The following is a 15,103-nucleotide window of genomic DNA, read 5'->3' on the forward strand; positions in this document are numbered from 1 at the left end:
AGAGAGTCCAGAGAAGAAAAAAAATTGAGGCCTAGACAACATGACCTATGAGGGAAGTAGCATCTTTTTACAAAAGCTGTTTCTTACAGTCTACACATTTAAATAACTGCTACAGATAGCAGATTTCTACACGTAGCAATTTCACATAAACTACAGTGCAAGAAACTGCTACCCGTAGGCATTTGCTACATCAGGTAGCCATTTACTACAATAGCAGTTTCTTACAATCCATTGTGTATCAATAACTGCTACCAGTAGCACATTCCTATGCGGAGCAGTTTAATACACTACACTGGCCAGCGACACTCCCTAGATCCAGCCCCTGCCCATGGAGCCTGGCTGCCATAAGATACTTCCCGAGGTGTGCCCTGCTGTACTCATCCCCCTTGGGCACGTGCCTCTCAGCTCCCTGGCCATCTGGTCACAGCCTGGAGACCTACCATTGCAGCTGTGTAGCTCTCCCCACACCCCTTATGTGCAGAGCAGAACCGCCCCTTGCTCCCCTTGGCTGCCCTGCCCCAGCCCCATGGCTTCCGGGCTCTTGGTCACACAACCGGAACTCTGAGCTTGGCCATGTGAGCCCAGTGCCCAGCCCAGGCACTGGAGGCAGTTGGCTGCTGGCAGGGTGGACTTGCTCCTGTCAGCTCCAGAAACCAAAGCTGTGAGAACAGAGCAACCCCTAGGGTTGCCATATTTCAAATTCCCAAATAGAGGATACTGCCAGGGAGAGGGGAAGGAGGAGCCAGGCAGGCACTTGAAGGGTTTCAGAGGGGTGTCTGTGTACTGTGGGGGGTTATTTGGGGCATAGGTGCCGACTCCATGGGTGCTCCGGGCCTGGAGCACCCACGGGGAAAAATTGGTGGGTGCTCTGCACCCACCGGCAGGTCCCCAACCCGCCCCCACACCCCAGCTCACCTCCGCCTCTGCTCCGCCTCCTCCCCTGAGCGCGCTGCTGCGTCCTGCTTCTCCCCACTCCCTCCCAGCACTTGCGCCATAAAACAGCTGTTTTGAGGCGCAAGCGCTGGGAGGGAGGGGGAGGAGGAGGAATGCAGCATGCTTGGGAAGAGGTGGGGCCTGGGTGGGGATTTGGGGAGGGGTCCAATAGGGACAGGGAGGGGGCAGAGTTGGGGCGGGGCAGGGGGCGGGCATGAGCACCCACCAGCGCCAAGGAAAGTTGGCACCTGTGATTTGGGGAGTGCTGGAGGGGATATTTGGATGGCACCTGAGGGTGTACCTGCGGCAGGGATACCGACTGGAGGTGGGCTGCCAGTGCTGGGAAGGATGGGCTGGCTTAACAGGGGAACCCCAGATGCTGCTGCAGAGGGGACACTGCATGTGGCCCCTCCCATTCCCCATCCCCTTCTCTTCCCCATCCCATCCCCCTTTGCCATGGTCTCCTGCCCCATCCCCCTTCCTCTTTACTCTATCCCATCCCCCTTCCTGCCCCACTTCTTCTTTCCCCCACCTCACCCCCTTTCCCCCATGGCCCTGGCCCTGCCCTCCCAATGGGCACTCACCCTTGTATAGAAAACAGGATGCTTGCCATATAGCAGGAGTGGCCAAACTGTGGCTTGCGAGCCACATGTGGCTCCTTTACCATTAAAGTGTGGCTTGCAGAGCCCTGCCTGTCCTCTCCACCTACCAGACTGGGGCAGGGATGCTCAGGACCTCTGCTTTGCAGCGGGGTGGTGCAGTAAGGGCTTCTGCTCAGCAGGGAGGGGGAGTCTCGGGGATTCAGCCCTGCGGGGTGCATCTGCGCAGGCTCAGGGCTTCAACAAGAGCGGGGCTGAAGGCCCAAGTCCTGTCAGGTGCACCCTGGGTCTCAAACTTCTGAAGATTGTCATATGTGGCTTAGAGGGTCAGTAAGTTTGGCCAGCCCTGCCATATAGGGTACCCAGCAAACAGAGAAGGGGAAGACAATCTGCACCAGGAGACAGTGTCCAACTGCAAAAGTATTGGCAGGAGAACAAGCAACTCTATACCATCCCCTCCACTGGCCTCTTTATGGGGAGTGAGGGGTGAGGCAATGCCACCCCTGCCCCAAACTACGCCCATTCCATGGACTCTGGCTTATGCTGCTGGGCCCAGTCCTGCGGGGGGGCGGGGGAGGGGCGACGCCACTGGGCCCTATCCTGCGCTGCCCCATTTTTGCACCCCAGACCACTCTGCACCCTGGGCAGCTGCCCCTCTCACCCGTTACAGCCCTGTGCGGCCCCGCTCCTGTTAATACAGCTGGCAGAGGTGCTGCTCCATATACGAAAACCCTCCCCATTAATGCAGCTATGCAATGGTGCAGCTTCTCCAAATGTGCTCCTTTCACCCTGTTAGTACAGCTGGGAGAGGGGCTGCTGCAGATGTGAAACCCCTCCCCATCACGGCATCCGGGCAATGGCGCTTCTCCAGATGTGATACTCCCCCCCCCCTCCCCCGCCGTTTATGCAGCGAGCAGAAGATGTACTCCAGATGCGAAGGCCTCTGCTGTCTTGCCATTGGCTGAGGCATAGCAACCGCTGGTTTCCATTGGCCGAAAGGCGGTGCGGGAGCGGAGGTGATTGGACGAGCGGTGCTCCCACCTCTCTGGCCGGCGACTCCGGGCAGGCAAGTAAGTGCGGCTGGCCCCGGCTGGCGTCGATGCTCGTGGCGCTCGCGCTCGCGCTGGGCGGTTCCCCCGGCTCTGGAGCCCTGTTGGCGGGGCCGCAGCCCGAAGGCGACGCGCTGCCTCAGGCCGGGGCGCGGGAGCGGGAGCAGCAGCAGCAGCAGGCGGCGGCGGCGGCGGAGCGGAGAGGCCGGGCCATGGCGAGCGGCGGGGCCGAGTGCGCCCGGCTCCAGGCGAACGGGGCGGGCACGGAGCTGGAGGCCGAGGCTGTCTACGCGCAGGAGGAGTCCGAGAGCAGCAGCCGGCGCTGGGGAGCCCAGCACGTCGGGGCGCGGGAGCTGGCGGAGCTCTACTCCCCAGGTGCGCGGGGCGACCGGGCAGGGGCTCTGCCCCGCTGAGTGGGGGGCGCCGTGGGGTGGGGGAATGGGGGGGCGGGGGAGTTGGGGAATGGGGGGGGGCTCTGCTCTGGCGGTTGTATAATGGGAGCGGGGGGGGGGGAAGCTCTACTCTGGGAGGTGTGGGGAAGGCAGTCCTGGGCTTCCCCAAGTGATGTCCAGGCAGGAAAACTCCCTCCCCCGTGGGGCAAAGCTACAACTTCAAGCCTCCTCCCCTAGGCCAGGCAGATGTTGGAGGGAGCAGCCTCAGTTGTGCCTGCCCCCCACAGAGTTGAGTGGGGGTTTCTTTCCCCCTTGGATCAAGCAGGTCACTATGTATGAACCCTTTGTTCCCTGGGCTAGGGCATAAGCCCCCAGGCTGGTAGCATTCATCTGAAGGGACTTGTCCAAGGGCTCTGACTTCTCAGTTTGAGACCTGAGGAGGAAGCCCTATGGCCTTGATGCCTTTGTAGCCAGACAGGGAATTTTGCTTGACGTGAATCCCGTGGGGATGGGATGTGGGAGGAGGGCCGGGCCGGGCCTGGCCTGGCCCCTCATGCTCTCTGTGGAGCGGCTGATGATTTGAGCTGAACTTAACATGTCAGGATTGAGGAGTGTGTCTGAGTGGAGGGTGATGCTGAAACCAGGCTGCCACTTGTCAGTTTTCTTGTAATTCACACAGCAGGGTAGCGAAGTATGCTCCAGAGGGGCCATGGCCATGTGGCATACAACTGGTCAAGTCAAACCACAGGTTAGGGCGTTTGGACCAGAAATAGTCCAGTGACTGAGGTCCGTAACCGTTGTGGAATAGACAGTTGGGCGTGTGGGGCAGTAAGCGAGGTAGTCTGGGACCCATGGTAGGAGAAGAACAGATGCTTGTGTAGAGAGGCAGTCTGAGGAAAGTGCAGTAACAGCAACAGGGCCCTTTGAGGAGACCAAGAGGGAGACAGGTAGGAAGGAAAAGTTATTAGGAAGCTGGGTAATGATGAGGGTTTGGGAAGAAAAAGCAAGTGGAAGGGAGGCAACAGAAGACTGCAGAGTCAGGGTGGGAGCCTGAGAGATCCACTTTCCAAAGCTAAGTGAGCTTTAGGCTATTTCCTTACTGCCTGGAAAGGCAAAACATCGCCTTCCTTGGCTCCAGACAGCAAGGCCTGTGCATGCCAAGAGAGGTGCAGGGATGCAGCATGCGGCAAATCAGCTACCTGGCTTAGTTCTCTTCTGTCAGCCTTTTCCCTCTGCAGACCTGGGAGACCCATCCTTTTATTCTTCAGACTACTAGCACAACCCCCCAAACCCCTCAAGATCTAGACATGGAAGTTACTGTGAACTTCCCATATCAAAGGGCTTTTGTGTCATCTTTCTTGGGAACACTGTGACACGGCAATGTCCCACACTTGGTATCTGTGTTCAATGTGATGTGTGTCTTGTGAAGATATCTGGAATGAACTCATCTGAAGCAGAACTGCAATAATATACACTTAATGAGGCACTCCATGGTTTTTCTGTACTCTTTAGATGAATTTTAATTGTTTGAATTTATTATTTTTATCAGTAATATCCAGCACTCACGTATCAGTTTTCAAGCAGAGATTGCAAAGCACTTAAAAAAGATAGTTGGCTATATCCCTATTTTACAGACAGGGAAAGTGAGTTATGGAGAAGTTAAACGACTTGCTGTCTAGGCCAGACAGTTGAGTCAGGCAGACTGGAATCCAGGTCCCCTGTCTCCAGCCCAGTGTTCCAGCCCCGAGAGAGTGCAGCCTTCCCTGTTGCCTAGCAAGAGAAACTATTTCCCTTCCCTCGCCCCAGTCTTGTAGTTCAAGTCTTGTTTCTGGGCAAGGCAGTACCAACAGAAATATTCATGGCATTGGCATGTACTAGTGATATAGTGCTTTGAGATTGGGGCGGGAGGGTTAATTTTTTTCATACCCGTTTTCAAACTTTGCTGCACGTCATTATTTTTAGCCCTAACCATCAATGTGCAATCATGCAGTGGAAATAGCTGCAGAAACTCATCCTAATACCCCTTTCTATGAGTGGAAAAATATATTCTTTCTTTGGAATAAAGGGTAGAGAGTAATTTTTGATGCCTTTGTCATTTCCAACCGATTCCTCCTGAGATGAGAGCGTAAATCTTCAGAAAGAGAAAAAATACATATTTCAGCACTTCGTGAAACTGTGCCTATTATTGCTGTTTCCAACAAAACAGCCATTAATGACAGTTCAGCTAAAACAATTTAGCTCACAGATTGGAGGTGGTTAAGAAAAATAAGCTTCACATACAGGCAGAACATGAATATCAGTGAATGCATTTAAGTTGCTTAGCTTTTCAGTTTTCTGGATTGTTTATTTCAAGTGACATACCCACTTGAACTTGTTTCTGTACATTGGTCACACCACAGCTGTGCTGAAAGATCAGGTATCTGTCAGGTATTTGTCATACCATCAATCCAAGTATGCTAACCTAACCCCAGCAATGACTGCCTAGGCTTCAAAGAAAGGTGGTCAATAATTTACCTTGCTGACTTTGTCATGATTTATAGCAGAATAACTTCTTCCTTACCTCTCTAGTGGTCTGTTTACTCTCTGAAGTATGAGACTGCTACCTTTACCTTCAGCTACAGATAAAAACTAGGGAGCAGTGCATATTGTGGATTTTGTAGGGGGTTTTATACCAATAACTCACTAATGCTAGTAGGAATTAAATGTGTGAACCCTTTATGCACTGGTGGGAACACACTGCAAGTTCCATAAGTAAGCATATTCTGATACTTCAGGGGTCCAAATATGAAGCTAGAGTAATGACTTTATGGGAGAATGACAGATTGTCTACATGGAGAAACTTACTCGTGTAACTATACTGTTATAACTTCACAAGTAGACATTTTTATTCTGGAATAAGAGTGCCTTTTTCCAGTACAGTGTATGTCACTTTGGCTTATTTCCATAATCCTTTTTCAAAATAGTATTTTGTATTTTGTTGATCCTCTCTGTTTGGCAACTGTTAAAGTTCAAGTGTTCCATAAATATCAGGTGATCAGTGCTGACTTGCACTCTTGCAGTTGATTGACCAGTCTGGCTAAGATTAGGGCCATATTCCTGGTTTCAGATGTCAATATGAAGAAAGTGGTCTCAGTATCCCTGATATGCAGAGTTACAGGGTTCTATTCACACACCCTGGGACATGAGTAGAAGTGCCTTGGTGTTTCCCGCATTATCAACTAATTGCTCCTTGTGGACCTCTCAAGTTAGCTCTTCTAATCAGGGTGCTGCTTCTCCTTGCAGAATGTGGGTGTTAATTAACTTTAACTTTGGGTACCTTGGAGGCCTTTTTAGAGCAGCCTACCATATTGTTGCCTTCTGCCTCTTTGAAAACCTGTTCTTTTTGGTGTTCCTTTAATCACTTTTGCTCTTCTTACAAAGTCATCTGCTATCCCAGGATCCAGCTATACAATTTAGATGTGTCCAGCCTTCTCAGAACAAAATTCTGCATTGGTGAGATTAGAACATGTTTACCTCTTAAAATTCTTATTCCTATCCAGTTCTATGTCTGACTTACTAAAGCAATGCTTTCTGGGCATGCTATGTTACTCAGCCTACTGGAGAATAACAAAATGCCCTGCTATTGTACCAGACCCTTGATCACCATGATTTTCTTTCGCTCCTCCATATACAGCTCGGCAAGGTTTTCCTTAACACTTGGAAACAGGTATTCAACATATGTTAGCACTGATTGACTGTCTTCTACGCTACAAAAAGTATCCCTTACTGGTGGTTGATATCTGAAACATTTGAACTGGTGCTGAACATGATTTAACTGTAAAAGTAGTTAGTGGCTAACCATGTTCAGCACCTTTTCAGAAAAGAGTTAACTTCTGATAACTCGTACTTGACAATGCTTACAGTTAAACTGTGTTCAGCACCAGATCAGCTCTGTTGCTGCTGACACCTGTTCTCATCAGTGAGAGAGAGAGTTGCTAGAGCAGATGAAATCTAAGAAGGGGGAGTGATTGGGACTTCTCACATCTGATAGAAAATTCATGACCAGTAACCTCCTCAACTGTTGTTCTTACTGGCCATTTTAAAAGATTGTAAATTCACTTTTTTATTTTGTCTGAGGAAGGAAAGGCATGTCAGTGTCTCACTGTATTAAACATAAGTATTTCTTGATTAGCTAGTAGTGGATGCTTTCTAGGTCTTGATTGCCCACGAATCAGAACCTTCCTAGAGTGTAAGTCTATCCTGAAACACATGCTTCCTCTTTGTAAAGGCAAGGAGTGAGCATTTGTTGTAATGTGAAGAACTGTAGCAAGATTCAAATGAAATGACTGATTTTTAGACCGCATTTTCATGTGTCTTCACAAGTGTCTGAGTATCTTGTCACAGCTGTATGCACTGTTATTTCACACAGTACAGTAGAACCTTAGAGTTATGAACATCCGGAGAGTGGAGGTTGTTCATAACTGAAATGTTCGTAACTCTGAACAAAACATTATGGTTGTTCTTTCAAAAGTTTACAACTGAAGGTTGATTTAATACAGCTTTGAAACTTTACTATGCAGAAGAAAAATTCTGCTTTCCCTTTGTTTTTTAGTAGTTTACATTTAACACAGTACTGTACTTTGCTTTTTTTTTTTTTCCTGTCTCTGCTGCTGCTGCCTGATTGTGTACTTCCAGCCAGTGATGAGCTGCCAAAATCTTAACAACCGGTTCCCTCCTCACCCCACGAGGGGGTCGTTGCCCATCCCCACCTCCCGAGACTCCTGCCCCATCCACCCACCTCCCCTGTCCCCTGACTGCCCCCAGAACCGGGTTACCTGCTGTGGTGTGGGTGGCTGTCCTCACGACCCCCTCCCCCTGCCGCCCCAGCTCACCCCCGCCTCCCTGGGCCTGAGTGTGAAGCTGCTGCCTGCTTCTCAGCCCACCCTGGCTTCCCGCGCGAACAGCTGATTCATGGGAAGCTGGGGGCGGGGGGGAGAAGCAGAGCGTGGCGGTTTGTTCAGGGGAGGAAGCGGAGCGGAGGTGAGCTGGGGCCGGGGGCAGGGTGGAAGCTGCCGGTGGGTGCTACCAAATTTTCCCCTTGGGTGCTCCCTTATAACCGGTTCTATAAGGGCTTCTAAATTTAACAACCGGTTTGTGCGAACCGGCTCCAGCTCACCACTGCTTCCAGCTCCAAATGAGGTGTGTGGTTGACTGTTTGTAACTCTGAGGTTCTACTGTATACAAAGTTCTGCATGCAACTGGGAGTCAAGATTCCTGGGCTCTATTCCCAGCTCTGTCACAGACCCACCTTGGTTAAGCAATTTAACCTGTCTAACACTCTGAGGATTATCATACCTCACAGGCATTCACTTGTGGGGGTGGGGGGGGGGGGAAGGGTGTTCTTAATTTGAGATGGCTAACTTGAGGTAAAATCCTAAGGAAGATTAGGCAATTTGTCATTTTCACACAAGTTAGCAGGCTGAGTTAAAGGTTGTCAGGGAGAGTAGTCAGTATTGTTTTCACACAAGTTAGCAAGTAATATTAAACTCCCTTGTTTTAACTAACTCAAGTTAAGGGTTTTTTTTCCTAGTAAAGATAAGACCTTGAAGGCTTGGGGGGTTAATGCCTAAAGAGCTTTGAGAGCCACATAAAGATGTTATGAAAGCAGCTCTGAGGGGACACAGGAATACCAGAGAACACATTTTCTTTTTCACTCATGTACTTGTTTGAATATGCTGAATTAAACATATAAAAACATTTTTTGTTCATTTCCCTAATACAATGGAAGCTTTTCATGATCAGTTTTAAAATCGCCTCTGTACCTGGATATGGGGGACAAAGGGTACTTCAGTCACTATATCTGAGACTCATAAGACTGAAAGGTAAGAAGCCTGCTGAAGGAAAATCAGCACTTTGAGGTTGAACTTCACTCCTGCTGACAATAGTGAAAATGTGCCATTATCAGTGAAGTGGCATGCTGCTTCCTGTTGCTGCATAGAAAAGGTATGGCAGCTACAAAAGCAAGACCAAAGCTGCTGAAGGGCATGACAGTGAATACTGCAAGAAGGAAACTGAAATCTGTGCTAAAAGATGTTTTTTCTGTCTTTGATTTTTTTTTAAATAATGGTGCATAGCAGAGGAGTGTCTCTGACATGAGACAAAATATACTGTTCCCACCACTAAATAAGTTTCTGCCTCATTATTTCTAAACAACATGAAAGAGGACAAACTGAGCAAATCATACAGGCAATAGATTACTTTCGTACCTTGGCTTTTAATACTAAGTGTTTCAAAAATTACTGTTTGTGCCCTCTTTTATTCAACAGGGAAAAGACTGCAAGAATGGATCAGTGTCATCTTATGCTTCTGTCTGATCTCTTTCAACTTCTACAATCTCCTCTCCTACTTGAGCCTGGACCATACTCTCTCAGTTATTGTTGGGATATGTAAGTAGAAGCTATTCACAAGATAGTAATTGAATTGTAATAACATTAGTGTTCATCTTTCCCTGGTTAACGAAATTCATTTTGTGAAGCTGGAAGTATATGCATGATCATAAGCATTTGTTCAGATGCTTGTCTCATAATTTGAGGAAATGAGTAATGAGTATCTGCAACTAAATACTCAGTGTAGGGTGCAACTTCAAATTTGAAGTTCATCACTCTTCTGGCTGTCGTTCCAACCATTTCTGTGCTCTTGTCTCATAGATAAAATGGCTTTGCTTTGTAGAATAATGCTCACTTCTGTATGTGCTTTTCATCAGTGGACCTCAAAGAATTTTACAAAGGAGGTCAGAAGGATCACTAATTGTTCTGATATTTTTCCCCTGGTTTTTTAATTCCTTTGAAATAATTACATGAGAATTGTTCAAAAGATAAATAGGTGAGTTACAAAATTGTTATGGAAATGTGTCCATTAAATAAATGCCTGCTATAGAAAGTCTTTAGGATTGCACCGTAAGGGTGAGTACAAAGAAAGATCTTGGTTCTGAATTATCAGACATCTGTATAATTTGGGCTTTTGGAGACATACGCTCTTCCTTAGTATGTCTGATTATATTACAAATGTCTTTATTTCCACATGTCAGGAGTATCAGAATCTGACCTGGCCTTCACCTTCAAAATGTTAACTCTGTCATTTAACTGAGATTGCAGGTCTTTTCTGCTATCTCCTTGTTGTAAGTAATCCATAAAGAAGTGACTTTTGATCAGTTATTAGTCTGTTGGGCTGGAAACCAATAAATGCAAATTGGAAAGATAAAGTAAACAGCTCAGATTGCCAGACAAAATCTGTTCTCTTCCCAATTTGCATTTATGGGTTTCCAGATTGCCAGGGACAGTCTGATCCCTTTGCCTCACTCTGATGGTACAAAGGGGTTGAAAGCTGCCTCGATTGCTTGAGCAGAGAGGTGCTTCTGCTTGAGGGAATGCATAGCAGGCTCCTACTCTGTTCCCTTGTCCCTGCCCTGAAATAGGGGGTAAGTGTTGGGAGAGAAGGCTTGTGGCTGAAGCGTTGTTGCATCCTGATATTATCAGCAGAAATGGAGCGTTCTTTGGCTGCTCTGAATTATACTGGAGCCTGAAAATCAGGGAGCCAAATTCTTTCATCCTGTGGCGCACTCCTCCCACAGGCATCACTGCAGAGAATCTGGCCTAATCACTTTCTGTACCTATTGTGGATTAGTTCAGGAATTTCTGGGGAAAATTTGTGTTTGGAACTACTAATTGCCTTTTTTCCAGACTTTCATCATTCACATTTTATCACATGATGTTACACAAGTGACAGTGATGCTTATCCCCCTTACTCAAGTGCTCTGAGATCTACTGGCAAAACTTGTACACTTTGTTTTATTTTCTGTTACAATTATCAATACAATTTTACTGATAAATAGTGGAGCGATTCAAAGGGGAAAAGGAATTATGAAAAAACCCACTATTCATAGATACTAAGGTCAGAAGGGACCATTATGATCATCTAGTCCGCCTCCTGCACAACGCAGGCCACAGACTCTCACCCACCCACTCCTGCGAAAAACCTCTCACTTATGTCTGAGATATTGAAGTCCTCAAATTGTGGTTTTAAAGACTTCAAGGAGCAGAGAATCCTCCAGCAAGTGACCCATGCTCCATGCTACAGAGGAAGGCGAAAAACCTCCAGGGCGTCTTCCAATCTGCCCTGGAGGAAAATTCCTTCCTGACCCAAATATGACGATCAGCTAAACCCTGAGCATATGGGCAAGATTCACCAGCCAGATACCCAGGAGGGAATTTTCTGTAGTAACTCGGATCCCACCCCATCTAACATCCCATCACAGGCCATTAGGCCTATTTACCATGAATATTTAAGTGTGAATCCTCAAATTGGGGGGGAAAAACTACCAAATTAGTTACTAAAAATAGTAGGGAAAGAGAATACAGTATGGAAGGGTGTAAAATGTGTTATCAGCACAGGCTATATACTGTGCTACTTCACTATCTCTTTTCAGGGTTCATAGTATACAGGATTTATGAATCTGAATAGCAATTATTTTTAATATCTGATGTGTTGGAAGCTGTTTATAGTGAACTCCTGCTATAGTAATTCTGTCTATCGAGAAGTAGAACAAGAAGTCAAGTATTTCAATCTCATAATCTTATTTATGGCAACCCTCAATTTATAGGACAGATTCAACCTTAAATTATACCATATTAACCCCATAGATAGAATGTATGTTGCGTGGATTTAACAGAACACACAACTGAGTTGAAGGTGGTTCTGGAATATTCATAGAATTGGGCTCCATGTAACAAGTTGCACTCTTAACAACTTGAAATGCTGCCCAATGTACAGAGGGCAAAAAGCATCCCCAGGTGCCAAATATATCTGCTTTGAAGAGTCAGCATTCTAGTGTAATGACAGTGCTTCAAAAGAACGTCACTGATTCTGTGTTGTTCTGAGACTGTAATGGGAATCGGCTTAGAAAGGATTAGAGAGCATGCCTGGTTGGCTTAGATTGTATGTTCTCCTAACTATCTGACAAATTGTAGGTTAAATTCTGGTTTCTCAACAAAGCATGATGCTAACGAACATCCCTAAAATGCTAACTTTCTGCCTCCTCTAGTGTGTGAATTTTGTACCATGTATTAACAATGAATAGTAAGGAAAATATAAACATGGGCTTTACAGTAACTGCTTCATTAAGTTAATAGAAAAGAGCATATTTGCAGATAAATACCCTAAACTCTTCTCAGTTGCTGTGCTTTCTAATATGCTTGTTCTCGGAGAAGGAGCCTTGAATAAATGTAACGTGAGGTTTCACATTGTTTCTGAGGGTGGCAGATGGTAATCTATATCCCTGTTCAGTGTGAGCAGTATGACTTTTATTACAGGATACCAAGCAAGTACAACAGTGACAGCTATTGGATATTGCTTGCCTGAGCTTGCTCCTTGAACCTGAGCAGTGAATCTGCTTGGCAGTGGCTCTTAAACTTGTGTTTTGCTCATTTGGGTGGTTTGTTTTTTTTGTCCCGTTCTCCCCCTCCGTCACTATAAATTGTTCCACCTGATTTACTTGAATTTTAGAATGTTGTCCCCTCTTCCCTTCTGTTTCCCATGTATGTATGGGATGGGGGTGAAGAGAGAATGACATCTTGCATGGGAATTATCCCATGATCAAGAGAATATAGATAGGGGAAGAAGTCAGCAATTTTGTTTAACCAGGGTGGATAAAAATCAAAGTTTTTTTTTTTTTAATTTAAAAAATTAAATTTTTTTAAAATTTAAATTGGACTCGTTTGATAAAATGCTTTTTGAGGAAAAAACCTATCTGAAGATATCTTTGAGCTATAGTTTTAATTAAGATACATTATCTCATCATGGAATAGGGATTATAAATTCTAATTCTATAGTATGACACAATATATTCATGTAATGTTTAAGAAAAGTTTTGTAAATGAGTTCCAGTAGTTCATAGATTAGGGACCCAATTTTATGGGGTTCCAGGGGCTTCTGTATAGATTATTTAGGTTAATCTTTCTATCTACCCGGTGGGATTCAGTCTAGAAGATACCATCAGAGATGCTTAGTTTTGGAGTGCTCAGACTGTGGATTTGTGTCTCCAGACATAACATGCTTGTTAACAGCAAAAATATTTTTAAATAAATAATATATAGAGGTGAGAAATAACAGACCTCAACCCTATTGTTCCTCTGCAAATTTGTGTACACAGAGTCAATCCCTTACCTCTCTCTAAAAGTGCAAAGTTTCAAAAAGTTCAATAAATAGAAGATTGTTGGGGCAGACTAGATCTGGACAAGGAGAAGAAGTCTGGAGATAAATGTGAGAAGGGAGGGACAGGCAGTAGAAATAGAAGTGAAACTGTTTGAGCAGCATATTCCAGAAGTCTTGAGGTCTTTCTGAGTGTAGCCTCATTGATTTGAGATCTACCATACCATTCTCTCAATAGAAGGGAAAACCTATAATGGCAGCAGGCCATAAGAGATCCAGTTTGGGAATAAGAACCATTCAAGAAATATGTTTGCTGATGATGTTTTAAGGAAAGTCACAACAGTGAACTTGTGGAAGTCACCTAAGCACTTGGATTCAGAGACTGTTGAAGTGATAACCTCACTTTTAACAGCAGTAGCTGCTTCTGCTGGTGTAGAAAGAATATTTTCTTCCTTTGGACTAATTCATTCCAAATTGAGAAATCGTTTGGGACCTGGAAAAGCAGAAAAGCTTGTTTTTCTTTGCCAGATTGTGAACAAACAGGAAAATGAGGGTGAAAATGACTGAGTTAGCTGCAGAAGCCATATTTTAAATTTTCTCATGTTGACCTGGATGACCTAGTCAATTTAATTTTTTTTAATATTTCATTTAACTATTTTAGTTTAAAACAATTTTAACAAAAACAAACCTGATTTTAAAAAATGTTTAACTAAATTCAAAAATTCATATGCTTGTTTTGTTAAAATATTATATTTTGAAGAGAAAAATCCAGAATACATAACATTTTTGTTTTAGTAAAATAAAACAATTTAAATGTCTGTCTGATGTTCTCCTAATATAGCATGGCAAGAAAATCCTCCAAATATTGATTAACCTGTTGAATTGGAGATAGTTCACCTCCCAATGACTTCATAAATATCTGCTTCAATTACCTTTGGTAAATAAAGGATTTTGTCCTATCCTGTAAGGCACTGACAGAAAGGGAGTGTAATGTGGCCATTTAAAGTATGTCTGCACTGCAGCTGGGAGCATGCCTCCCCAGCCTGGGTAGACAGACACTGGCTAGGGCGCATGAGCTAGAGCGCCAAAGCGTGGATACTGTGTCTCAGACTACCCAAACAGTCTTTCATTTTCTGATATAGCTGTAAAACTAATCTGAAAAGTTTTCAAAATAAATCACTTTAAAAATGTATAGTGTGTACCTTCTAAAAATGAAAGCTACATCTATCAAAGTTGTGAAGAATATGTATTAAGGTTATAACAATCAACAAGAATACACTTTTATGTAGAAATCCATGATTAAATAGTCTTCCTGACTAGTGATTTAAATTGTGATTTAAATCAATTTGATTTAAATCAGATTCACCCCGTGTTTAACCCATAGTATCTGTTCCCAGCTGGCTTTCTTCTCAGAGGGGACAGTGATGAAAGCCTGAGCTGTCTGTTGTTCCAGTTACAAGCTTAACTGATAAGGTAGCCAATTCACTGATAATACTATTTAAATAGCAGTGAATGATTAAAGTAGCAGAATTTGGATTCTGTGTAAATATAGTAGTGTGGAAACCGCTGATAAACAATTAAAAAATGAGTGCAATAAAGTAATATAAATGTCACATAGCAACAAACAAGACACTATGCTCTAATATTGTTCCTCTGGAGAGGGAGATAATACCAGTGTTTCATTTGGTCCAAGGTTATTTAATTTTCCTCATATGCTTTTGCCAGCCTTGTCTTTTTAAAAAAACATTAAACAACTAAGGCCAAATTCAGCCCTACAGTAAACAGGTGTATCTTATATTGACATAAATGAGTGCACCTGCTGATTCGGAGGTTGCTTTTGGTCCATAGTCAAGGATTCTTTGATTTTTTAATTCTGAATAATGCTATTCTGAGTATGGGAATATACAGAAATATTCATCCTTGCACAAATGGCCGGTCTGCGACC

The 15,103-nt window shown here is 45.0% G+C and overlaps 1 protein-coding gene across 1 annotated transcript in view; it reads left to right on the plus strand.

Moving 5' to 3' along the window:
- The first annotated feature begins 2,576 nt into the window (after positions 1-2,576).
- LOC311529618 (plasmanylethanolamine desaturase 1-like) overlaps positions 2,577-15,103 on the plus strand; it is a 32,618-nt gene continuing 20,091 nt past the window's right edge. Inside the window, exons 1-2 of the mRNA XM_084645705.1 lie at positions 2,577-2,956; positions 9,279-9,398. Coding sequence (XP_084501831.1) covers positions 2,632-2,956; positions 9,279-9,398 — 445 coding nt within the window. The 5' untranslated portion in view covers positions 2,577-2,631. The remainder of the gene's footprint in view (positions 2,957-9,278; positions 9,399-15,103) is intronic.

The sequence above is a fragment of the Lepidochelys olivacea genome, assembly GCF_965140295.1.
Source record: "Lepidochelys olivacea isolate rLepOli2 genome assembly, chromosome: 13".
NCBI classification, from domain to species: domain Eukaryota; kingdom Metazoa; phylum Chordata; order Testudines; family Cheloniidae; genus Lepidochelys; species Lepidochelys olivacea.